General features: G+C 48.4%; 1 protein-coding gene across 1 annotated transcript in view; it reads left to right on the top strand.

Annotated features, from left to right (window-relative positions):
* LOC310813378 (collagen alpha-3(VI) chain-like) overlaps positions 1–24070 on the top strand; it is a 92367-nt gene extending 68297 nt beyond the window's left edge. Inside the window, exons 7-50 of the mRNA XM_083682342.1 lie at positions 28–639; positions 873–1057; positions 1271–1712; positions 1937–2070; positions 2206–2671; positions 2824–3029; positions 3331–3733; positions 3970–4124; positions 4334–4513; positions 6054–6132; positions 6227–6372; positions 7036–7128; positions 7352–7405; positions 7523–7594; positions 7772–7798; positions 7919–7963; positions 8405–8458; positions 8708–8770; positions 9236–9301; positions 9778–9831; positions 10006–10041; positions 10332–10394; positions 10818–10880; positions 11644–11706; positions 12180–12242; positions 12589–12639; positions 12813–12848; positions 12956–13018; positions 13205–13267; positions 13776–13808; positions 13946–13982; positions 14123–14134; positions 14356–14849; positions 15281–15383; positions 15831–16273; positions 16431–16689; positions 17141–17249; positions 17377–17432; positions 17679–17942; positions 18310–18390; positions 20623–20811; positions 21254–21310; positions 22409–22594; positions 23154–24070. Coding sequence (XP_083538468.1) covers positions 28–639; positions 873–1057; positions 1271–1712; positions 1937–2070; positions 2206–2671; positions 2824–3029; positions 3331–3733; positions 3970–4124; positions 4334–4513; positions 6054–6132; positions 6227–6372; positions 7036–7128; positions 7352–7405; positions 7523–7594; positions 7772–7798; positions 7919–7963; positions 8405–8458; positions 8708–8770; positions 9236–9301; positions 9778–9831; positions 10006–10041; positions 10332–10394; positions 10818–10880; positions 11644–11706; positions 12180–12242; positions 12589–12639; positions 12813–12848; positions 12956–13018; positions 13205–13267; positions 13776–13808; positions 13946–13982; positions 14123–14134; positions 14356–14849; positions 15281–15383; positions 15831–16273; positions 16431–16689; positions 17141–17249; positions 17377–17432; positions 17679–17942; positions 18310–18390; positions 20623–20811; positions 21254–21310; positions 22409–22594; positions 23154–23197 — 6404 coding nt within the window. The 3' untranslated portion in view covers positions 23198–24070. The remainder of the gene's footprint in view (positions 1–27; positions 640–872; positions 1058–1270; positions 1713–1936; positions 2071–2205; positions 2672–2823; positions 3030–3330; positions 3734–3969; positions 4125–4333; positions 4514–6053; positions 6133–6226; positions 6373–7035; positions 7129–7351; positions 7406–7522; positions 7595–7771; positions 7799–7918; positions 7964–8404; positions 8459–8707; positions 8771–9235; positions 9302–9777; positions 9832–10005; positions 10042–10331; positions 10395–10817; positions 10881–11643; positions 11707–12179; positions 12243–12588; positions 12640–12812; positions 12849–12955; positions 13019–13204; positions 13268–13775; positions 13809–13945; positions 13983–14122; positions 14135–14355; positions 14850–15280; positions 15384–15830; positions 16274–16430; positions 16690–17140; positions 17250–17376; positions 17433–17678; positions 17943–18309; positions 18391–20622; positions 20812–21253; positions 21311–22408; positions 22595–23153) is intronic.
* The last annotated feature ends 2173 nt before the right edge of the window (positions 24071–26243 follow it).

The following is a 26243-nucleotide window of genomic DNA, read 5'->3' as shown; positions in this document are numbered from 1 at the left end:
TATTGTATTTTTTCCCTCTCCTTTCAGCTGAGTCCCAGGGTCCTAGGAAGGACATTGTGTTCCTGGTGGATGGTTCCGACGGTGTCGGGCGCGAGTTCCCCATCATCCAGGAGTTTATCCGCAGGATTGTGGAGAACCTCAACGTAGGCGAGAACAAGATCCGGGTGGGTGTGGTGCAGTACGGCGACTCCCCGACGGCGGACATCTACCTCAACTCCCACACCACCAAGGAGGGCATCCTGAACGCCGTGAAGGGCCTGAGGCAGAGAGGCGGGCGCCAGCGTAACCTGGGCCAGGCCGTGGAGTTCGTCAGTCGTGACGTGCTGACGGCAGCACGCGGCGGGAGGAAGCAAGAAGGCGTCCCTCAGTTCCTCATTGTCGTCTCTGGAGGGAGCTCCACAGATGACATCAGTCGACCCGCCATGTCCCTGAAGCAGTCTGGGGTTCTGCCCTTCAGCATTGGGACCAGAGATGTCAACCCTCAGGAGCTGCAGGTGGTTTCCTACGTCCCTAACTTTGCCCACGTCGTGGATGACTTCCCAGGCCTCTACACTGTCCAGGACGAACTGATCACCACACTCACAGAGCTGTCGGACGACGACATCGCCAGGCTGCGCCCCGTGTTCCCCACTGTGGATGGTAATCTTTCTCTGTCTGTTATTAATGTCATGTTGCCCTATGCCTGTGTAACAACTATGTAATTACTCTAGCAACAGCAAGTAACATTGTAATAGGTAAATGGTTCTCATTGTAGTGTGGTAAATACAGATTTGTATTTGTGTGTCCAGTAGTACATTACATTCTTAACCTATATTTGGACAGCATTTGATCAACGCCTATTCAACCTAACATGTCTGTCTTCTCTCTTTTAGTGACCACCACCGTCGTCACCACCGGCGGAGACAAGAGAGACGTGGTCTTCCTCATCGATGGTTCGACGCCGGTGCGTTCTGAGTTCCCCGCCATCCGAGACATGATCCTCCGCGTGGTGGAGAAGCTGGACGTGGGTCTGGATAATGTCCGCGTGTCGGTGGTCCAGTACAGCGAAGACGCCAAGGTAGGAGGTCACAACCAGGGGCACGGGCCGTAGTAGGGCAACTGGAGCATCAGTTGTTGTTGTTTTTATATCAGGATTGGGGTCAATTTGAGATTCAATACACTCTATGCCTGAACTGAATTAACGATTTGAACCTTTACCATTGTTTTTTTATGAGGATTTCTAAATTTAATTCACTTTGTACACTGAGTGAATGACCCATGCACTCCATAGCCGGAATTCCTCCTGAACGAACACTCCACCAAGGACGAGGTCCGGCAGGCCGTGAGACGGCTCCGCAGCAGGGGAGGTAACCGCCTCAACACGGGCCACGCCATTGAATGGGTCTCCAGGAACATTTACCAGCGGTCGGCGGGCAGCCGCATCGAGGAGGGCGTGCCGCAGTTCCTCATCCTGGTCACGGGGGGCAAGTCCTCTGACGACGTCTCCGGCCCAGCCCATAAGCTGAAGAGTTCCATGGTGGCGCCACTGGCCATCGGGGCGAGGAACGCAGACCCCAACGAGCTGAGGCAGATCTCTCTGAAACCAGAGCTGGTCTTCACCGTCAACAGCTTTCAACAGCTGCCCTCTGTGGAGCAGCAGCTGGTCGCCTCAGTCAACACCATGACTACCACGGACATCTCCAGCAGCTTTGTCCCCACCACTGTGGATGTTGGTAAGAGATGCTGTAGTATGGGACCCCCGTACACAATAGATGAGTAGTTCTGTTAAATGTTTTAGGTGGTTATATTCCCCAGTAGTAATGCACTCAAAAACAACCATTTTTGAATCATATAGTTTTGTTCTATTTCTTTTTGGATTTAAGCAGTGTTGACCTGTTGATCTCTGAGTGACTCCCAATATTCCTGTGTGACACTGTGTTTTTGTGACTCTTCCCAGACAACCTCAACATGGGGAGGAAGGACATCATCTTCCTCATCGACGGGTCTGACGCCACGGGCGCCCAGGGCATCGCCCACATCCGTGACTTCATCGTAAACATCGTCCAGCAGCTGGACGTGCAGCCTGAACAGGTCTGTGTGTGCGCGTGTGTGAGCGTGTGTGCGTATGCTGCGTCTGTGTGTGCGTGCATGCATGTATGTGTCCAGAGCCAAAGACAAATACAACAGAGGGACTAATATAGTGACATTGTATTGTGTTGTACCCAGGTGCGCGTCTCTGTGGTCCAGTACTCAGACAAGGTCAAGACTGAGTTCTCCCTCAACTCTCACAACAACAAGCCAGCCGTGCTCTCTGCTGTCAAGAGGCTCCGCCAGATGGGCGGCCGCTCCCCCGACCTGGCCTCGGCCATCGAGTACGTAATCCGCAACGAGCTGAAGCCCGCCTCAGGGGTCCGCCTCGCCGAAGCGTCACAGCACTTGGTGGTGTTGACGGGAGGCCGCTCCCCTACGGACGTGTCCGTGTATGGGCCGCTGCTGAAGGCATCCAGGGTCAACTGCATTGGTATCGGGGCAGGCGGCGCAGACTCCAGGCAGCTGAACCAGATCGCCACCAGCTCTGGGGACGTCCTCCAAGTGCCTACCTTCCCTGGCCTGCCTGTCATAAAGGAGAGGTTCATCGCCAGGCTCAACGGGACCATCCCTGAGGTGCCTACCGTGGACTTCGAGGACTCAGGTGAGTCATGATGCCACGGCTGGATGGTCTACTGGAATTATTCACTTCTTTCTCTCTCTCTCACTTTAACTAATTCTCCCCCTTACTCACTCAATACTCAAAATGTACGCACACACACACACATTTTAATTCATTCACCCCCCCTGCAACAGGTCTCCCCAAGCCTAAGGCAGCTGACATTGTGTTCCTGGTGGACGGCTCCATCAACCTGGGCAGAGACAACTTCAAGGAGGTGATGGACTTCATCCTGAACCTGATAGACCTGTTTTTCACGGAGAGGGACAACATCCAGATAGGACTGGCGCACTATGCTACAGACGTCACCGACACCTTCTTCCTCAACACCTACAATAACAAGGTCAGTATCCAGCTGTGTTTATCAACGCTGTGATAATGGCATTGTTTTGACAGTTGGCTTTTAGAACATTCTTTAGAATTGTTGGGGTTTGTATGGGCAGTGTGCAAATGGCTTTAGAGTACCAAATGTATAGCCAGTCTCAGCCCAATGGTCCATTCTTTTGCCCTTCTGAACTTTTACGTTTGTATCCACAGTGATTTTTTATGTGTGTATTGTTGTTTTCTCATCGTTGAAACAACATTATATGCATTCTAAGATTGTCAAAATGAAGTTCATTCACTGATTCATTAATTTACTCTAGGATGACATCATCAGCGCCATCAGCAATACGGAGTACAAGGGTGGTCGTCGCATCAACACAGGCGCTGCCATCCGCCACGTGCAGGAAAACCACTTCATCAAGGCCAAGGGCAGCCGCAAGGACGAGGGCATCCCGCAGATCCTCATGATCGTCACCGGGGGGCGCTCCTCAGACGACGGCAAGACGGCGGCCCTGGGACTGAAAGCCACGGGTGTTAGGATCTACGCTGTGGGGGTCGGAGACATCGAGGATGAGCTCAACAACCTGGGGAGTGAGGCCACCACGGTGGCCCGGGCCAGCACCTTCCAGGAGCTGTCAGAACTCAACGAGCAGATCCTGGAGACGCTGGACGATGAGGTGAAGGGCATCAAGCTGTGTACGGGAGCACAGGAGCCCATCAGAGGTGAGGGTCATGGAGGTTTAACCGTTTCACTTTATTGTACAGTATATATTAACAGGTATCATTTTACCGATAGAAGACGACATGGAATAGAGATACAGCATATTAGATGTAAGAAAATGAAAGTGCTTGCTTTGATAAAATACAGTATGTGTATCATGAAACCAACTAACCAACTAACCAACCAGCCAGCCAAGCAGCCAACCACCATCTCACCTCTCTCTCTCTCTCTCTCTCAGCCTGTAACCTGGAGGTGTTGGTGGGCTTCGACGTGTCGTCCCAGAACATCTTCGCCGCCCAGACCAACCTCCAGACCAAGATGGGCGCCATCCTCCAGAGGATCTCCAAGATGGCAGGCATCAGCTGTTCCTCGGGACAGATGCCCTCCGTACAGGTGGGCAAGCAGGGATCAACACCAACATCATCATGTCATTTATTAACATGAGTGATTGTCCATTGTTCTAACAAACGCTGACAAAGCCAAAGGCCAAGACACCATTTGTTTTTGATCTCCACTGCCAAAACAAATAGAATTCTCAGTGAGTTGTGTATGGCATGTCTCAGTAGTACTCTGACTGTGTTGTGGATGTTCTCCTGTCCCAGGTGGGCATGTTGGCCATGGACTCAGCCTCCGAGCCGGTCTTGCTGGACTTCACAGACAACGCTGACGTGCTGTTTGAGGCCTTCAGAGCGCTGCGCAGCCGAGGCCCCTACGTCCTCAACGGCAAGACCATCGATGCCTACAAGAACCACTTTAAGAGCCGGGCTCCCGACGCCGTCAAGGTGAGTCTGCATAACTGGGTTGTGGTTTTATTCTAGATATGGATCACCACCAGGGGAGGCTGGTCGAGGTAGAAATTGGACGTGTGTTTTTGATACCATTCCTCATTCCATTTCCATGCATCACAATGAGCCCGTCCACTGATATATTTACCTCGACCGGTCTCCACTGATCACCACATACATGGAATATGGTGAAAATGTGAATTGTAAATATTGAATGAAATGATGATTAGATTAGATTAGATTAGATTCAACTTTATTGTCATTGTGCAGAGTACAAGTACAGAGACAACGAAATGCAGTTAGCGTCTAACCAGAAGTGCAAAATAGCAGAAAGTGCAATGAACAGTATTTACAGGTAGTGCAATATATGATCAGTAGTAGTGCAGTATAATATAGTATAGTATAAGCAGTATATATAGCAGTGCAGTATAGCAGTATGTGAGTAGCAGTAGCATTATAGCAGAATAAATAGTTACAGTATGAGCAGTGTAGCAGCATACGAGCTGTATAGGTAATGCAGTCTAGCAGTATATATGTATTAACAGTAACATGAGGTAGATGCAGAATAAATATAAATATGGAATGCCGTATAAACAGTATAAACAAGTATCTACAGTATGTGCAGTAGTATTAAAGAAAATATAGGATATGTGCATTATGTGCATTATGAACAGTATGAACAGTATGGACAGGTATGTACAGAAGAGCAGTGGTATTGAGTAAGAGTAAGAGCAGGGGAGGGGAGTAATAGTGCAATAGTGCAATTGTCCGGGTGGGGGGGGGGGGGGGGTTGCGGGGGTAGTAGGTTGTCAGGTAGGTGTAGTGTTCGTGTTCAGCAGGGTGACAGCCGCAGGGAAGAAGCTGCCTCTGAACCTACTGGTTCGGGTGCGGAGAGACCTGTAGCGCCTCCCGGAGGGGAGTGGGGTGAAAAGTCTATGGTTGGGGTGAGAGATGTCCTTGACGATGCTGCGTGCCTTACGCAAGCATCGTTTGCCCTGGACAGCCTCGATGGAGGGGAGTGAGGAACCGGTGATGCGTTGGGCAGTTTTCACCACCCTCTGCAGTGCTTTCCGGTCCGATGCCGAGCAGTTGCCATACCATACTGTGACACAGTTGGTAAGGATACTCTCGATGGTGCAGCGGTAGAAGTTCACCAGGATCTGAGGAGATAGATGGACCTTCTTTAGTCTCCTCAGGAAGAAGAGACGCTGGTGAGCCTTCTTTATCAGGGTGGAGGTGTTGAGGGTCCAGGAGAGGTCCTCAGAGATGTGGACACCCAGAAACTTGAAGCTGGTGACTCGCTCCACCTCAGTCCCGTTGATGAGGATGGGGGTGTGTGCGCCAGCTTTAGACTTCCTGAAGTCCACAATGAGTTCTTTGGTCTTCTTGGTGTTGAGAGCCAGGTTATTGTCGTTGCACCACACTGTTAGGTGCTGGACCTCCTCCCTGTAGGCCGACTCATCGTTGTTGCTGATGAGACCGATCACCGTTGTGTCGTCTGCAAACTTAATGATGATGTCTCTCTGGGCGTGTGCAGGTTGTGATCCACCTGACTGATGGTCTGGACAGCCAGTACTCTGAGATGAAGAGGAAGGTTGAAGATCTGCGCCTCTCAGGTGAGGACGATCAACAAGGATTTGATTTGAACAGTGTAGGTTTGTCAGCTGACTGTAGGCAGCTAGGTAATGAGTGTTGTGTGTGTTCTATCAGGTGTGAACAGCTTTATCCTGGTTGGTCTGGAGCGTGTGCCAAGGTTCGAGGAGGCGGTGCTACTGGAGTTTGGGCGGGGCTTCAGATACACCCGACCCCTGCGCGTCAACGTCATGGACCTGGACTACGAGCTGCTGGAAGAGCTGGTGAGGGATGGTTCACTACAGCAGCGGTTCCCAAACTTGGGGTCCCCTGAGAAAATTAAGCTAACCTCTATGATTTGATATATAAGACACAGTCATTTTTACTTCACATGAAGACAAACAATGTCTGTGTATTGCACCTGTAGCCTATATTGCTGTGTTTTGGGGTTCAATTAAGTTGTTGGGGTCACAGGAAATTATTGATGTGAATTTGGGGTCGCAAGATCTAAAAGTTTGGGAACCCCTGCACTACAGACCTGTACTATACAAACCAACTCAGCCATCTAAGGAACAGATACTGCAGAAAGATACAGGCCTGTGACCGGACTACAACCCAGGTATACCTCTGGAGCAGGGGAGGCTAGTGGAGGTAGAAATAGGAGGACAAGTTAATTGTAATGCATGGCATGGAATGAGGAACGGTATACCGTCAAATACCGTTCCATGCATTACAATGAGCCCATCATTCGATTTCTACCTCCACTAGCCTCCCCTACTCTGGAGGTAATGGTCAAGTCCCAGTCAAGTTGAAGAGATATACATTGAAACTCCCTGTGTTTGCTGGTTTAGACTAAGACAAGTGTTAGTTAGTTAGTGTTGTTTGTTATTTATGTTCTTTTACTATGTCCCATCCTGATGACCCTCTCTGTGTGTGTTTGTCTCCAGGACAACATCGCTGAGCGGGAGTGCTGTGCCGTACCATGCAAGTGTACAGGCAGCCGAGGAGACAGAGGAAGTGTGGGCCTCCCCGGACCCAAGGTTACTAACCTCCTTCAGCATGACCTGTACTTATGTCAACTTATGTATATTTACCTGTGAAATACAAGATGAAACGTCCTCTGAAAATGAGTTCTCTATCTAGTCTGATTGAATGCCTTTGTTTTTCTTGTGTGAAAATGAATTGTGAAGTGTGAAATATTTATGTAAAGATTGTGTTTCTAGTGGAGCTGAACGTGTGTGTTGCTGTGTTGTTGTGTTGCAGGGCGGTCCAGGAGGAGCAGGATTCACTGGACATCCCGGAGATGAGGGTGGTCCCGTAAGTCTCCTCATATCTGTGTGTGTGTGTGTGTGTGTGTGTGTGTGCAGAGTGCCTGTGCCTGCATGTGTGTGTGTGTTACACCTCACACTTCTCTATTCCTCCACCCAATAACAGGGAGACAGAGGTCCTCCTGGTGTGAACGGAACTCAAGGTTTCCAGGGTTGTCCCGGACAGAGGGGCGTCAAGGTAGGGAGTCCACCTGGCCTTACAGGATCATTACACTTATCATTCAATACATTGATCAATCAATAGATTTAATCAGCTGTCTTTGGGTTATTATCATATGTGAAGTTATGAAAGCATATGGTATTAGTTACAGGAGCATTCAACAGAATCTCACATGATTTCTCCTCTGTGTTTCAGGGTTCTCGTGGCTACTCTGGCGAGAAGGTGCGTTTTAAAAAATATACTGTAGTCACTGTTTATTTGATGGATGATTTAATTGTAATGAGATATTGTTTGAATATGAATGGTGATGTTTAACCCAGTTGAACACATGTCCTGTTACAGGGTGACTACGGAGAGATCGGTCTAGATGGCATCAATGGAGAAGAGGTAAGAGAAACCTTCAACACTAAAGGTCTGCTTACAAACCATTAGGCTGTGGTGTGGGCCATTGGTATGATCCTCCAGCCCAGTGGGAAGTCTGGGCAGCATTCACAGTCTGGAAGGCCATCCACAGCTTCATGGGAACGCTGAACGCTTCTGACAGCTTGGCCTCCCTGTTCCTATCCAAGACTTTATAAAGCTCTGTGTAAATCAACCTCAATGCCTCTGCTAACATTTAAGATGTTCCCATAAGCCGGAGCTTAGTTATTAGAGTATGATGAACCCAGGGGAGGATGCATCACATTGAGCCCGTCCTCACTTCTCTTCTCTAACCCTAACCCTAACCCTAACCCTAACCCTAACCCACCAGCCTCCACTGGATGAATGTGAAGTCCATATGCTTGAGTGTGTGATTGTGATTGGTTGATATCTGTTGTCTTGCATCAGGGTAAATTTGGTGTTGCTGGACCCCCAGGAGACAGAGGGAACCCTGGGAGAAGGGTGAGTGGCTCCTGAGAGCATCACAGCTTACACACACCCACCACACACACACACACACACACACACACACACACACACACACACACACACACACACACACACACACACACACACACAGACACACACACACACACACACACACACACACACACACTCATCATCTCCATCATCTCGATACTCATCCATGCATTGCCATGATTGTGACATGGTCGACCTCTCACTAACCCTGTTGTGTGTGTCTGTGTTCAGGGACCTAAAGGACTGAAGGGACAGGCAGGAGACACAGGAGACACTGGCATCAGAGGAGACCCTGTGAGTATCTGACTACCCGTTCATTACGATCTGATCTGACACCAGGTCAGTGTTGACTTCCTCAGAGTGTGGCTCCAGTCAGGGCCAGGGATGGGAGACTGACCCTGGGTCAATATTATCACGTAAAGTATATACATTTACCACATACAATGTATATCACAGCAATGAGAGAGGAGTGAGTGGTTTTCATTTTAATTACATTTACACATGTGTGTTTGATACTATTCCCCATTCCATTCAATGCATTACAATGAGCCTGTGTGTTTGTGTGTGTGTGTGTGTGTGTGTGTGTGTGTGTTTTAGGGTAAATAACTAAGTGTGTGTGTATTTTAGGGTAAATAACTGTGTGTGTGTGTGTGTGTGTGTGTGTGTGTGTGTGTGTGTGTGTGTGTGTGTGTGTGTTTTAGGGTAAATAACTAAGTGTGTGTGTGTTTTAGGGTAAATAACCGTGTCTGTGTGTTTCAGGGTACCACCGGACAGGACAACACCGTTCCTGGCCCTAAAGGAGACCCTGGCGATGTGGGACCAGTGGTAATGTCCTCCTCATAGTCTCCTGTCCTCCTGATCCCCCAGCTAGTCAGCTAACTGGCTCGGGAGATCACAGTGTCTGTCTAGTTATCTAGCACCCATGGTTAGGGAGCTAGCCATGTCTGTGTAGTTAACTAGCACCCATGGTTAGGGAGCTAGCCATGTCTGTGTAGTTAACTAGCACCCATGGTTAGGGAGCTAGCCATGTCTGTGTAGTTAACTAGCACCCATGGTTAGGGAGCTAGCCATGTCTGTGTAGTTAACTAGCACCCATGGTTAGGGAGCTAGCCATGTCTGTGTAGTTAACTAGCACCCATGGTTAGGGAGCTAGCCATGTCTGTGTAGTTAACTGGCAGCCATGTTTGCTGTATGTTGTGTGTGCTTATTCACATGTGATACAATATGAGACTGTATATATACCTGTATATGATCATTCATCCATCCATCCTGTTGTTAATGTATTGTCTCCTGCCTCGTAGGGAGGGCCAGGTGAGGACGGTAAGAAGGGAGGCCCCGGGGAGCCTGGCAGACAGGTATGACCACCTTCTCTCTTCTCTAATCCTAAACATCTTAAAAATCTCACAGCATCCATTTTACAACCAGATTGTTCACCTGCAAAAGCTGCATTCACCCAACACTTGTTTCCTGGTTCCTCCCTCCCCCCACTCTGTCCTCCCTCCCTCCCTCCCTGTGTCATGTGACTGTAGGGGTCTGATGGTAGAAGAGGCCCACCTGGACAAGCTGTAAGTGTTGACCTGCTGGAGTCAAACCCTGCAGCATCCCCATGCTACCATACACAACAGGACTACTGATAATACAACATGTGGACTACAACTAAAGTTGTGTGTGTGTGTGTGTGTGTGTGTGTGTGTGTGTGTGTGTGTGTGTGTGTGTGTGTGTGTGTGTATGTGTGTGCGTGTGTGTGTGTGTGTGTGTGTGCATGTGTGTGCGTGTGTGTGTGCGTGTGTGTGTGTGTGTGTGTGTGTGTGTGTGTGTGTGTGTGTGTGTGTGTGTGTTTCCCTGGTGTCTGTAGGGCACCGCTGGCAAGCCTGGAGGCGACGGCTTGCAGGGAGAGCCTGGCATTGGAGGATCTAGAGTGAGTGTGACCCAGACTATGTTAGCCCTCTGAGCTAAAGTCTAAGTGGCCTTAAGAGCATCTTTCCATCCAGCCCATCCTTGTTGTTGACAGGCTGTTTGACAGAACATGTGTTCTCATGCCAAAACATCAATTAGAACCATGACTCAGTGTTTTGGCTACATTAGTTACCTACATGTGTTGATTGGACTAGGGCCCAACCACCAATCAAGCACAGAAAATCAGGTCTGATGCAATCCCAGCAATCAGACACTTTGTAGTTAACACCATCTATCATCTACATCTCCTATTGGGCTTGGTCCAATAGGAGAGCAGACTGTGATGTAGACCTGTGTGTGTGTGTGTGTGTGTGTGTGTGTGTGTGTGTGTGTGTGTGTGTGTGTGTGTGTGTGTGTGTGTGTGTGTGTGTGTGTGACATTCCAGGGGCCAGCCGGACCGGGCGGCGCTCCTGGCATCAGAGGGGAGGACGGGAACCCTGGACCCAGGGTGAGTGGGCTGCCAGGGACCCTTAATGCTGTGACACACTGATGTAGCCACAACCACAGCCTGTCAGGCCTGCAGCTGTTCTCTCCTGCATGTTGCCACATGGAACTGAGGAGGGAGCTACGCCAAGTGTGTTGGTTCTAGTTAACATCTAACAATCAACCCCTTCATCTGTGTCTCAGTCCTGACTCCAACAAAGGCCAACAGAGTGATGAACAGCCCCACTGCATTCAGTTCTCTTTGATTCCAGAAGCCTCAGACTTTCGTCCTGTTGACATTTAAGCTCCGACTTTTTTTGAGCTGTGCTCAGCACTTTGTTATGGCTTGATGAGAAGGTCTCTAATTAGGGGGGAGATAAAAAGCAAACACGAGCAACGTGCGGTCTGAAAAGAAACAAGCACATGGTTGTGTAGGAAACATGGGAAACAGAGATGCCTACAGTTAGTGTGTGTTACAGTTAGTGTGTGTTACAGTTAGTGTTAGAGTGTTAGAACGAGTGAGTGTTAAAGCTGGAGTGTGTTACAGTTTAGAGTGTGTTACAGTTTAGAGTGTGTTACAGTTTAGAGTGTGTTCCACAGCTGTGCTGCAGAGAGAAGAGGAGAGGACAGGAGTTGATCTGTAGCTAGACGTTTTACATGATACATACTTGGTGCAGCTTCACAGTTCCCTATTAGGTGACGGTGTCTCGGGTATTAGCCCATGGAGCTAAAGCCTAAGTGCATGTGAGTAAATCGTTGCCAGTCTGAATGTGAATGTGGTGTTCCAGGGACCCGGAGGAGCCCAGGGATCTGCCGGAGACAAGGGCAGAAGAGGAGGTCTGGGTCGCAAGGTACCGTAGGGAGCATCATCACTGGCCTGGCTGACATTCACCCGCCGCAGTCTAGCCCTTTTGACCTTGTTTCACTTATAAACACATTGGACCTAAGCCCTCCTCTATCACATTACTAGACACATTCTCACACACACACACACACACACACACACACACACACACACACACACACACACACACACACACACACACACACACACACACACACACCCACACACACACCGAGACTACACTCTCACATTACAGGACACACACAGTCTATTAGAACAAACACCAGTCGCCCCTATGACAACATCTAGGCCCTGTGTCATGTCTACTTCAAATAAAGACCATAAATGCAATTACATCTGAGGAAATCTCTGCACCAGGCAGTAGGAATGTTATTCAAATGGTGTCCTTGTCTTTCCCTCTCTCTCACTCTTTTTCTTTCTTTTTTTTCTCTCTCTCTCTCTCTCTCTCTCTCTCTTTAGGGTGAGCCAGGAGAGCCAGGACCCAAAGGCATCGTGGGACCACTGGGGCCTCGTGGCGAGCCTGTAAGAATGATGTCACTTCCTGTCTTAGTTCATCATAATTCAAAACGATTAGCAAACAGTTAATCTGAGTTTTAGTCATTGAGACAGACTTGATAAAACCCAGACAGATGTCATAAATTATATTGATGCTGCTGGAATCATCTTATATGCCATTCAGTGGATGTATTTATGAGACAATTAAAGTTTATGTTACATGCAGGGGTGGCTAGTGAAAGTATAAATCGGAGGACAGGATCATTGTAATACATGGAATGGAGTAGGGAATGGTATCACATGTCTGATACCATTCCCTTTTCCATTCCATGCATACAATGAACCCCTCCTCCGATGTCCATCTCCCACACAGGGAGAAGATGGCAGAGATGGATTTGGCATCGCAGGGCCCAAGGGAAGGAGGGTAAGACATCCAGACATGACCACTGTTTACAACACTGTCGCTGACATCTGCACAGAACTGTGTGTAGAAATAAATATACAGTATATAAGCCTCAGTTGCCATTATAACCCATAATAATAATAATAATAATAATAATGATGTTCTTGGTACTAACTGGAGTGTGTGTATTCCAGGGTGATGAGGGCTTCCCTGGATTCCCTGGACCAAAGGTAACAGCTCTCTTTCTTTCTCTCACCTCTGACTCTCATTCTGTCCTGTTCTCTCCATCATGTTCCTCTCCTCCACACATCCCTAACCCGTCTCTGTCCCCCTGCAGGGTGCGGCTGGCAACGCAGGAACCCTGGGAGGACCAGGCCCCAAAGGGAACCAAGGCCAGAGGGTGAGTGTCTGAGTTGGGCTACGATGGGCCTCTGACTGCCCCTCGTGTCTTCTGGCCATACCAGGCTGGAGCTGGACGGGACACTAGGCCCATATGGATGGTGCTGCTGATCTCTGATACTGTTTACAAGTGAGACTATTCATTGATGATTGGTGTTTGACCCAGTGTGCTGTCTCTGTCCTGCAGGGCGTATCAGGGGACATCGGTACCTCAGGGCAGAAGGGAGAGCCTGGATACCATGGTCCTTATGTAAGCTCTTACTTTGACTGTTCTTCATGTGTTTACAACCCCAGGGGAGGCCCTGTTTAAACTCCACACACACACACTCACACACACACACACACACACACACACACACACACACACACACACACACACACAGACACACACACACACACACACACTCACACACACAGACCATCAACACTGCCTCATGTCTACAGAAGCATTTCCATTATGCTTATAACTTTTAAATGTCTGAGACATTATTAAGGACAGTTTTGACAAGCTTCATGTTTACATTTGACTGTTCTGGAAGGAGCCTTTCTCTATTCAATACAAATTCTTGCTTCTTGCAAGAAGCCAAGTGCAATATGAATTGTATCTTAATGTGTATTATCTTTGGTTGTTTAGATAACTAACACAAATAATGTTGCACATTGTTCGTTAGCTCTAAGAGTGCTTAGTCATCGTATTGTCTCCCTCCAGCTGTGTCCAGCTGTTAACCTCCAGTGTTTATGTGTGTGTGTTCCCACAGGGCCAGAAGGGACCTAGAGGACCCCGCGTTGTGGTACGTAGGAGCTAGCTCCATCAATCATTACTGAAGACATGTTTCCCTGGCAGCAGGACCAGAGTATCTGTCTTGTCCTAACATGTCTGTCCTCCTGTCCTAACGTGTTAACATCTGTCTGTCCGCCTGTCCTGCAGCAATGTGACCTGGTAAAGAAGATCAGAGACAACTGCCGTGAGTATAGCATGGTGAAACTGGATATCAATGTTATGCTACTACTTTAACAGATCATGTTATCTCTGACTTGTTTACTAGTGTGATAGTTCAATAGTAAGAATAACCCTCATCGTCTGTTCTCTCCCTCCCTGCTCCAGCCTGTTGCTATGGTGAGTTACCTCCGATGAAAACACTGACATCACATCTGACATGTTTACATGTTTACATGATTACGGAGGTAGTAAACAGGACGCAGGCTTCAGTGTCCTCCCTCCTTCCTTCCTGTCCCCAGGCCAGCTGCCCTCTCCATAATGTATATGTATAGAGAGAGATGGTATATACGTAATTTAGAGAGATTCTATCTAACCGTGGTCCTCCTTGCTGTTCCCAGGCCAACAGGAGTGTCCTCTCTACCCCACGGAGCTGGCCTTCGCCCTGGACGCCTCCGACGGCGTGCCCCGCCCCGCCTTCAACAACATGCGTGACACCGTCCTCAGTCTGATCAGCAACATCACCATCTCCGAGAGCAACTGTCCCCGCGGAGCCCGCGTGGCGCTGGCCCTCTACAACAACGAGGTCACCACCGAGATCCGATTCGCCGACGCCCTGAAGAAGCGGGCCCTGGTGCAGCGAATTGAGGGCCTGCAGTCTCTGCAGACCAGGAAGCAGCGCAGCCTGGAGACGGCCATGAACTTCCTGGCCCAGAACACGTTCAAGCGCGTCCGCAGTGGCTTCCTCATGAGGAAGGTGGCTGTCTTCTTCGTCAACGGACCGGTGAGGGACACCCAGCCGGTGAGCGCTGCGGCCCTGAGGCTGTACGACGCCGGCATCGCATCCGTCTTCCTGCTCAACAGAGACGACCGCAAGCTGGCCGGAGCTTTGAAGGTAAATGTGTCAAACAGCTGAACGGAATAGAACGCGCTGAGCACACAGACGTACATTGAATACACAACAGGGGAGGCTGGTGGGGGTAGGCTCATGTAGGCTCAGGACGGGCTAATTGTAATGCATGTGACGGAATGAGGGATAGTATCAAACGTGTTCCATGTGTTACAATGAGGCCCATCCTCTGATTTCTACCTCCACCAGCCTCCCCTGGTACACAACAACCATAGACGCATTACCAGACCGATTCCTCTCTCTGCTGTGTCTTCAAGGTCAAGCAAGGCCACGTGGTGCTCAGATACTAGACTACTAACTACTATGTTGACGTGTTGACATGTTGCCCGTCTCTCACTCTGTGTTGTTGACATGTTGCCTCTCTCTCTGTGTTGCTCACGTGTTGTTACCTGTCTCTCTCTCTCTGTGTGTATCAGATCAACAACACAGAGCTGGCCCAGGTGATCGTGCTGCCCAACGTTGGCTCTGCTCAGTACAACTCAGTCATCCAGAAGATCATGAACTGCCATGTGTGTCTGGGTAAGAACACTGTCCTCTCATCCAGCCTGTCCTCTCTTACTAAAGCTGACCATTCAACAAACTCAACGCAAGAAGTGAATCCACAGTCAGTTTGTGAATTGACAACTGCCCATTGTTTCCCATGAGACTTATTGAATCTACAAATTACAATTCACTTCTAGCGTTGAGCACTGTAGTTCCCATTGAGCCTATGCCTGAGGCCTGCCAGGCCTTGAGTTATGGCTGTGAGCTCCCTCTCTGATCAGACTACCTCTATTATAGTCTAACTGAACACACATGGGCCTGACAGTTGCATGCAAACTGAAAATAGCTTTGTAAACTAACCCAGAAAGACATAATACAAACCATAACAACCCTAAACCCCCTGGGCCAAAATGTGTCTTTTCCTTTATTTCATTATTTGAGATGCTTATTTGATCAACTATGTATTTCCCCTCTGTCCTCCAGACACGTGCTCCCCTGACCAGCAGTGTACCTACGTCCCTCCTCAGTCCAACCGAGACCGCCGCTCCTCCACCACTGACGTGGACATCGACATGGCGTTCCTCGTGGACTCCTCTGAGACCACCTACCCCACCGTCTTCACCGAGATCAAACACTACATCTCTCACATCGTGGACCAGCTGGAGCTCTCCTCTGACCCGGCCGCCTCTGTTCATCACGCCCGCGTGGCCATGATCCAGCAGGCACCGTACGACTTTGTGCGGAACGCCAGCGGGTTGCCCATCCGGGTGGACATCGGTCTGACGGACCAGCGCTCCTCGAACGACGTCAGGGACTTCCTGTTGGAGAAGTCACCGCAGCTGGAGGGTGGGCGGGCGCTGGCGGCGGCCATAGACGCCACGGTGGAGACGGTGTTCGAGCTGGCGCCGCATCAGAGAGACCTGAAGGTTTTTATTACTAATACATCTGAAGTGTTTTTATTACTAATACGTCTGAAGTGTTTTTATTGTTCCTATTAAGTTTGTTGTGACTTTTGTGAAATGCAGTTTATGTAAAGATTGACTGATTGATTGATTGATTGATTGATTGATTGATCGGTGTCAGGTGCTGCTGCTGTTCGTGACCGGGTCGGTGGAGCAGGATGAGGACAGGCTGGTCCGCGTGGCCACGGAGGCCAAGTGTAAGGGATACTTCCTGGTGGTCTTCGGGATCGGTGAGAAGCTGGGTGCCGGCGACGCCCGTGTCCTGTCCCGCATGGCCAGTGAGCCCTCTGACGTGTTCTTCAAGAGGGTGGACAGCATCTCCCACTTCTACGACAAACACATCCAGAACTTTGGACGGCTGCTGCCCAAGTACCTCAGCAGTGAGTGATTTATATCAGAATCACACACAGGCTTTAGTGCTGAAAATACTTCTCTGTTAAAGGGGATGCAATCCAAGTTAGATTCAATACATATGGCTTTAATTGATGCCATTGCTGCTCATTTGATTGATTCAGTTTTCTTCATGTTTCTTTGACACATTGTGCATATTTAATGCAAAGGAATGTAATGTTCTTAGTGGACAGTGTATTAGTTTTAAGTAATTGTGTAACAACTCATTGACTACCCTAATGGTCTTTCAGCTAGGCCATGTGTGGGTACATCTGTGGGGTTCAAGCTGATATATAAACATAGTAGTCTTCCTATCAGCTGATATATAAACATGTTAGTCTTCTTGCTCTTCCTGTCAGCTGATATATAAACATGGTAGTCTTCTTCCTCTTCCTGTCAACTGATCTATGAACATGGTCCTCTTCTCCCTGTCCCCCCTAGTTGAGAATGCCTTCTACATGTCACCTGAAGTGTCCAAGAACTGCCACTGGTACCAGAGTGACCAGCCCCTGAGGAACCCCTTCAAGTCCTCCGGCCCCCACCAACAGGAGTGAGTCTTCATGTTCACCACATCTACACAACCACCTCTGTACTTCAATCATTAAACTCAGATGTGTTGAGTCAGAGGTACTATATTCTGCTTTCTAGTCCATGTGAATAACCCTCTCTTCCTCCAGGAAACACCAGAAACATCATGAGAACCAACAGGCAGTGCACCCCAGGAAACACAAGGGTAAGCAGTAGGAGAGGAGTTACAGGCACCACCACTTCAATAAGTCCATGTCAGTCATGTTCATCTACGATGGTTCCTCAAAAACAAATCTTTAGCGGAAGTGTGTTTGTGTGTTTGACTCTCGTGCATGTTTATTGTGCATATTGTCTGCGTTGGCTTGTTTTGCTGCATATCCGTTAATGCATATCCGTTTTGCTGTATATCCATTAATCCCGCCCCCCCGCCCCCCTCCCCATCATCCCCCAGATGACTCAGATGAGCTCCACGTGGCCAACGTGACGTCCAGCAGTCTGACCCTGCGCTGGTCCAGCCCCGACCCCAAACTCCTGGCCTATTACGAGGTGTTGGTGACACGCCTGCGAGACCACACCCCCGTGATGCACAGGAACCAGACCGCCACGGAGCTGTGCATCACCGGCCTGGACCCCGCCCAGACGTACCACGCCGTGGTCACCGCACGCAACACCCAGGGCCATGCCACTGCCACCCACAAGGGCATCCTCACCACCAGTAAGGACATGAGCCTTTAGCTCAGGGGTCTAACACAGTCTTGGGGTGCAGATGACCTAGGTTCAAACCCAGTCGGTCACATCTGAGGAGTTTGAAAGGAAAGAACATAACCACATCCACTCTGTAGTTTGTTGCAACATTTCAACCTGGCTGGAGATATAATAGCTGTTTTTCCTCTACCATGAATATCTGGGTAACTGGAGCCAACAGTATTTCATGCATATCCAACAAATGTACAATATGTGTGTGTGTGTGTGTGTGTGTGTGTGTGTGTGTGTGTGTGTGTGTGTGTGTATGTGTGTATGTGTGTGTGTGTGTGTGTGTGAGTGGATCCACTGACCATGGTACTGTGTGTGTGATTGTACAGAAGCAGCGGAGCACAAGGCCCCTGCCCCAGTAGAGCTGACTGGCATCATATCCACTACACCGCTGGACAGACCTGAGACAGGTGGGTAACACTGTGTGTGTGTGCGTGTGCGTGTGCGTGTGTGTGTGCGTGTGCGTGTGCGTATGCGTGTGGGTGTGTGTGTGTGTCTGATCCCCAGCCATCCATATTATATCCATATCCATATGTTTATCTTCATTTTCATTATTGTTTTATTGTGCACTTAATAGAAAACAGTATGTGTTCTTTTAAATAGTGAGATAGATTTATTGGTTATTGAGGCTAATTGGTTTGGCCCATGGGAATATTCAATTCAAACACAAAGAGAGACAGCTATTATTATGTACAACCCCCCCCCCCCCCCCAGGGTTCAGTTCAGTTACAGGCTTTGTTCCTAATAGTCTCAGTACAATATAGTGTTTGACTTTTCACTGGCAACATTCATGTTCCTCCAATAAACACAGCACTGTAGTTCAGCATCAAAGTGCAGAAACACTTTCACACTTAATGCACCGTGATTCCCAACTTTACTGCTGAACCAATGTGTTGTTAATCAGCTAAACGCTGCAGCCCAGAGCACTGGGCATGAAGGAGAGATTATAACAACAACTGACTGTTCGTTGACAGGCAAGCTCTTACCTAAACTAGTATTATTATTATTATCATAATTAGGTCCTGTGGCTTTACAGTGAGAGACAGAAAACAAGCAAATTGTTTTGGAGACAGTCAGAACTGCTAACCTTGCAGTATCTGTGACCCGCCATTCCTGGTGCATAATCCCTCAGTTCTCAGTGGAAAATAAATCCATTGATTTATGACTCCTGTATCGGAGGCCCTGGCTCTCCCCCTCTCCTCCCCCCCACTCCTCTCTGCCCTGCTCAGCCTTCTGCTCGGACCATAAATTAGTAATAGCTAAGGGATGAGGTCATCTCACACACCCACCAATCAGGGAGCTTCTGAGGGAGGGCTGCTTCTTCTGACCTGCTCATGAACAGAACTCTCAGAACTCAACAGTCGCCATAGTAACTGGCTGGTGATGTCTTGATCGAAACAAACTATAGTATACAACATTGGTACTGCTGTGTGTTGATACTGTGGTGTGAATAAGAACATGCTAACTATCATAGCCAGTACACTGTAATGTAATGTCCACCAGAGTGTGTGGAACCAGAGATTCATTGCTTTGACTTTGCGGTTGGTTGTTTATGAGGGGTGCACATATAACCCAGGCTGCGGTTGGTTGATTTGGAGGGGCGCACATGTCTCCAAGGCTGTGGTTGGCTGGATTGGAGGGGGAGGGGGGAATCCCAGGCTGTGGTTGGCTATATTAGAGGGGGAGGGGGGGGGGGGGGAGCTTACATGTGTCCAAGGCTGTGGTTGGCTGGTTTGGACAGCTAACATGTATATAAACCTGCGGTGGGTTTGATGTAGTGTGAGTGTCTCCTTGGTGGTAGTGGTGGTGGTGTTGGTTCCCAGGCCGCTGCAGGACTACAGATGGTGATCTGGCTCCTCAACACAGAGACCACACACACAGACTGATACTAAATCACTCACATCAACTAACATCAACCAGCAGATGACTCTCCTAACACCAGTGGTCACTTCTTCTCAACGTGTGTGTGTGTGCGTGCATGAGTGTGTGTGTGTGTGTGTGTGTGCATGCAAGAAGTGACCATACCAGTGGTCACTTCTCCTCAACATCTCACTCATAGGAACCTCCTCATCCACCCCCTGCCTTCTCTACTGACTCTACCTCTAAGTGTTCAAAACCACTCACAACTTTCATGACTCAACTAAATGTACTGTCACATACAATACACTCTCTTGATATCCCCCTCACACTGCAGGGGAGGCTGGTGGAGGCAGAAATCAGAGAACGGGCTCATTGTAATGTACACGTGTTTGATACCATTCCTCATTCCATTCCATTTATTCTCCTGTGTAACATGTAATACACTCTGATACAATCTCTAACAATCTCTAACATGTAATACCTCACAGTCTTCACTTATACACTCATACTTCCTGTTGTTTTGAACACTTCCAGGTCAGCCTCAGTTCCAATTGTGATGATGTAGTCATGGCAACAAACTAGCTCACAGTAACTCTGATATGAATTAATATTTAATATGCACCTAAACTCATTTACTTAACTTAACCCTCTCTCTCTCTCTCTCTCTCTCTCTCTCTCTATCTCACCCCCCATCTCTCCCTGTCTCTCTTTCCCTCACTCTCTCTTTCTCACCCCCCACCTCTCACCCCTCCCTAATTGGTCTTGTCTCTTGCATGTTGTAGCTAACGAGCCTTCAGATCCGTGCTCTCTTGACTATGACCCTGGAATGTCCTGCAAGACAGACTATGAGGCTAGGTGGTTCTATGACAGAAAGAACGGCATCTGTACCCAGTTCTGGTACGGGGGCTGTGGAGGCAATACCAATAGGTTCCAGACGGAGGCACTGTGTCTGGCGCGCTGCGTGGTGACAGGTGAGTGAAGGCCAGGTCAGAGCAGATGTGGCGTCTACAGCCATGACAGTCCATCGGTCCATTATCACAGACTGTACTCACACAGCCTAGTGTTGACCGATGGTGGTCGTGTGAGTTTGTTATAACAGGCCGGTGGAGTACCGTGACTATGCAGATATCTACTCAGAACTGGCCTTAAGTGGTCGTCGTCTCACACAACTTCTCAGCCATGATTGTCTACCAGCTCATTATGATATATTTACTACTGACTGCCGGTTGTGAGATGATGGCTGTGTGACTATCACGGCTCTGAGGACCTCTGAGTGGCCCTGGTGGTCAGATAACTGTGCCTCGGCCCGACCCACTAGACTGGGGTCATTCAACTATCTACAGTTGTATAAGCCTTATCATGTAGCTGTGGCCACTGCCTTAGTTCTAAAGACGTTTCCTCTGTTCCCTACAGAACCAGAGCCTCAGCAGCAGGTAGAGCAGGTGGAGACAGAGATCTTCCCAGCACCTGGTGAGTACAGAAAGTGTGTGTGTGTGTGTGTGTGTGTGTGTGTGTGTGTGTGTGTGTGTGTGTGTGTGTGTGTGTGTGTGTGTGACTCTGGTAGAACAACATGCCTGTGTTTATTAGTGGTGTGTCAGCTTGTATGACATGACAGCCTAATCCTTATGCACTCTACCTGAGTAGCAATGTCACGTTGATGTTTCCGGCTGACAGGAAGGAGAAACCGCTTCTTGCCCCTCAGTAACATTCAGACTACCTTGTCAACATGGCTCTGATCCAGCCTACCGTGTCGTGTGTAAGCCCTCTCCCCCAGATCAGTGGAAACCCCAGACCGAAACCCTCCACTTTAGCAACTTCTACTGTAGCTGGTTGCGTCATCACTTTCCCCTGCCAGCCTGCCTGCCTCCCTGGCTGCCTGCCTTCACTCTGCTAAACAAAGAAGGCCTTGTATAGTATCTGACCACAACCCTCCAACCCTCTGAATGAATTATGGAAGAATTGAGACGCCAAGTGTGGAAGTGGGAGAGTTATACCGTTGTCATCCCAGAGCCAGACCCAGAGGCACAGCCTGGCCAAGTCATAACCATGCAGAGAGAGTGAGAGAGAGAGATTGAGAAGGGCTGTTCTGTTCTGTTGGCTGCTGGGTCATTGTGTTTCTGGCAGTGGACCTTGTAGAACCCATGCCTGCTCCCCTGGCTCCGTATCAGGTCAGGCCAGGTCAGGTCAGTGTAAACGGGCAGGGGGGGACGTCATATGATCTCTCCTCTCAGCTCAGTTAGAGAAGCGAGGTTTGGAGGGGAAAGCAGGGCTGTTGTGGTGGAGAGTGAGCTCCAACCCCCTATTGTATTCCCTATAAACCCCTCTCTACTGTCAAGTCCAATCAGCTTTCCTGTTTTCTAATGGAGAAATGTAATACTGTGACATATCCCATAGTAACATATGTCCCAGTTCTTTATACGCTGTAGTGTGATGCTGAAGGTCATCTTGGGATTACACATGATATATCCTAGCCTTCAGAGCGCGCGTGTGTGTGTGCGTGTGTGTGTGTGTGGCCGGGCGGGTGTGCGGGCGTCCCAGTTTACTCTGTGTTTGCCTGGTCCCCAACAGCAGCGTTGACAGGAGGGGACATCTGCCAGCTTCCTAAGGAGGAGGGCACCTGTGCCAAGTTTGTCCTGAAGTGGCACTACAATCCCCTCAGTAAGAGCTGCACGCGCTTCTGGTACGGAGGCTGTGGAGGCAACCAGAACCGCTTCAACACGCACGAGGAATGTGAGAAGGCCTGCAGGAAACCAGGTGAGACTGTCTGTCTGTCTGTCTTCCATCTTGTCTGTCTGTCTGTCTGTCTGTCTGTGTGCCATGTTATGTGGCTGTCTGTCTGTCTGTCTGTCTGTCTGTCTGTCTGTCTGCCCTGTTATCTGTCTGTCTGTTTGGCAGACTGACTGATTGTCTGTCTGTCTGTCTGTTTGCCCTGTTATCTGTTTGTCTGTCTTCCATCTTGTCTGTCTGTCTGCCCTGTTATGTGTCTGTCTATCTGCCTGTTTGTCTGCCTGCCTGCCTGTCTGTCTGTCTGTCTGTCCGTCCATCCACCCATCTGTCTGTCTGTCTATCTGTCTGTGTGCCTGCCTGTCTGTCTATCTATCTGTCTTGCTGATTATCCCATCTGCTTGTGTGTCTGTTTGATGTTCTGTATCTTTCTCAGATTGTCCGTCATCTTCTCATTTCTCAGGGACAGACATCCTGCGCTGTATGTTCATGCAAAATACAGTTGTGTGTGAAGAAATACAGACAAACAGATTTGCTGTCAGAATAACAGTTGTTAAAGTATTCTAAAGCCTTCTGGTCCTTCCCTCAGCAGCACCTGTCAACCAGGGAGTCGTAGCAGCAATAAGAACATAGAACTACAATGGTGCTTAGTCAACGTATACCTCTACTGAGGAAGAGGAAGATGATGAAGACGTTTGAGGAACAACCAACTACCACGGCCAATGAGAAGCTACACCCAAGCTAAGGTGGCTGCACTGGATTCCACAATAAGGATTTGATCCCAAAAAATCTTGAAGTAGTCTTTCTCACAAAAAGAAAGGAAAAGCAAAGCAACACATTTTGCTGCATGAATTTTTGCCTACTGGTGCTAAATAGTGTAATTGTTGTTATTATTTTGCTGGTGGAGCTTCAGAGTACATCCAGTGTTGACATGTAAAAGTTCTGGAACAGTTACACAATATTTGTTTTTCATACTTGTTAAATACAGTTTTGTAATAAAGATACGTTTTTATGAATGTCGTAGACAGAGATTATCAATAAACCAGCACACATATTTACACTCTCACATACAGTATACAGACCACACACACACACAGACAGAGCCACAATGACGTCCACAGTGTCATTATAGGGTTATATATGAATAAACAATCCCTCTCCCTCTCCCTCTCGAGGCTAGAGACTCCCAGAGTGCTAGAGTGCACCTGTCCTATCAGGCCATGATTGTAGTCATCCTATCAGGCCTGTGTTGGAATCATGATTACGACAATAATGTTTCAGCGTTGGAAGGAAATCATCATGTGACGTAAATAAATGCACTTCTGGAACGGGCTCTGCCTCCAACACACATGTTCCAGTGTCTGAATAACAGAATGTACTTGTCAAAGATGTTATTAAAAGTGTTTTGGGGTTTTTCTGTTTTTTTGTTGGGTTTTTTTGTTTTACTTTTGTGTTTGATCTGGGTGGGGGGGCGGGGAATAAACATGAATTAGACTTTCTAATAAAACACCAGCATCTGATCTCTTCTGTTATGCTCTCCTGTATCACCAACTGTGTTGCATGCTGTGTGTGTGTGTGGTGTGTGTGTGGTGTGGTGTGGTGTGTGTGTGCGTGTGTGGTGCATGTGTGTGTATGTGTGCACGAGCATGTGTGTGAGTGCTGCATGCTGTGTGTCTGATGTCACTTCAAAGACGGAATGAAAGGAGGAGCAGAAGAAGGGGGTGAAAGGATATAAAGTACAGGAGAGACGCTCTGTTTCTTCAGATATGATCTCAGCTGGACAGGAGGACAGGAAACCAGTGTTTTGTTAAAAGGGGAAAGGCAGGGCAGTATGAGATATGGATCATGACTGGTCCTGAGATCAAGGCCCTTTTAAGGTTCTGACTGGTCCCTTGGGCCTGGGAACAGACCAGGAGAGAGGGGAGGGCAGAGACTCAGGCTTAACTCACTGGGTGTGAACTGTGTGTGTGTATGCACATCACTGGCCTCCTTCTCCGACCCAGCAGCGCAGTCCAGATGTCCCATCTACAGCTCTGTTCTGATGCCGAGGCAGGAATACTATTCACAAAAGGCAGAGGACTCAAATGCAGGACTCGGAGACAAAACTTGAATCCAATAGAATAGTCTTTACTTTCAAAAAGGTTCGGTACACAGGTAGGCAGTTCAAAAAGGCAGGCAGATAATCCGATAAGGGGTAGTCAAAAAGGCAAAGTCAGAAACACACTCGGAGATAAAAAAAATAATAAAAGCCGGTAATACTTATCACTAGGAAATGCTGGGACGCATGACACAAAGGTACAAAGATGAACTGGCACAGAGACAGGGGAACACACAGACTAAATACACAGGGACGGATGACAGGTGAACAGGTGAAGGCAATCAGGGCGGGGTAGACAATCACACAGGCGGGAAACACATAAGGGCAGGTGAGTAGAGACAAGGTGAGTAACACAAAAATAAACAGGAAACACTAAATGAAATGACATGAAACAAAGCCAAACATAAACTAAGGAACAGGGCAGGACGTTACAGTTTCTAAAAGCTCTGATAATAAAGCCTGAATCACTAATGAGATATTTGGACCGGGGAGGGCAAGACATCAGGGGGCGGGGACTCCGCGGAACAGCTTGTATCTCCGTTGCCATGGTAACCACAGTCAACAATCAACAGAGTCACAATGTTTATGCTGATCTCTCTCTCTGTGAACCTCTTTTGAAAATTGTTAGAATGATGTCACAGAAGAAACACTTATTTTTGATTGTAACTCTGCTAAACTGTAATACATGGTCTCTTTAGAAGTTCTGACCAGTTGCAATCAAACTGCATAACTACAGTATAGAGTGATTGTGATGTGTGTAATCCTAATTAGTTTTGTGATGTACAGTAATCTGGGATTAAGTGTCATTAAGACTACTGGACGCGTGGGAATGTTCTACCTCCAGGAAATGACCTCATAGTTGTAATGTCTGCGCTGATGAGAGTGATGAGAAGGCTACGTGATCTCAGACCGCATGTCACACAACACCTACACACACCAGTACTCTGGGGCTCTATTATTATGTAACGAAGAGAGAAATCTCCGATGTCTACCTCCACCAGCCTCCCCTGATGTAACCATCCCACTTAACATGCCGTCAACACCAGAGAACGTTATCAACACCAACTAGCTGCTGACAACCTGACCTGAGACATGGGCTATATCTCAACCGGGAAGAATGCTGTCTTTTAAGGAAGCGTTTGAAGGCAGGAAGTTACAATCTGCATTAGGCAATTCAGAAGGTAGCTTAAAATTATTGCCTGCTAGGGTGCCTTCATTGTATTTTGCCTCCTGATGCTATCAAGCTACTCTGTTAATAGCAGAGAATGCCTGCGAAGTTTGTGTTTGCATCGTCGCTAATCGTTGCTAGCTACCTTGCCAGCTAACCACTGTATCTGGTAGCCTAGCAACAAGAATCGCGTCTTTTCCGTGTGTGAAGTGTGAACACGTATGATGTAGCCCCTACCTTCGAATCTGTCTCAAATCAGATTACTTTTCGGTTACCTTCACACAAAAACAATACCTTGGAAGGACAGTGACTTTGGAGAAAGCTGCCTTTGGATTGAGACACAGCCATGGTGTCCCCACCAAGACTGTCAGATGACTGGAGCCTCGCCGGTGGAACAGATGGTTGGAATGTGA

This window comes from Argentina silus (assembly GCF_951799395.1).
Source record: "Argentina silus genome assembly, chromosome: 12".
In the NCBI taxonomy this organism is placed as follows: domain Eukaryota; kingdom Metazoa; phylum Chordata; class Actinopteri; order Argentiniformes; family Argentinidae; genus Argentina; species Argentina silus.
This window is presented reverse-complemented; position numbering and strand designations above follow the sequence as displayed.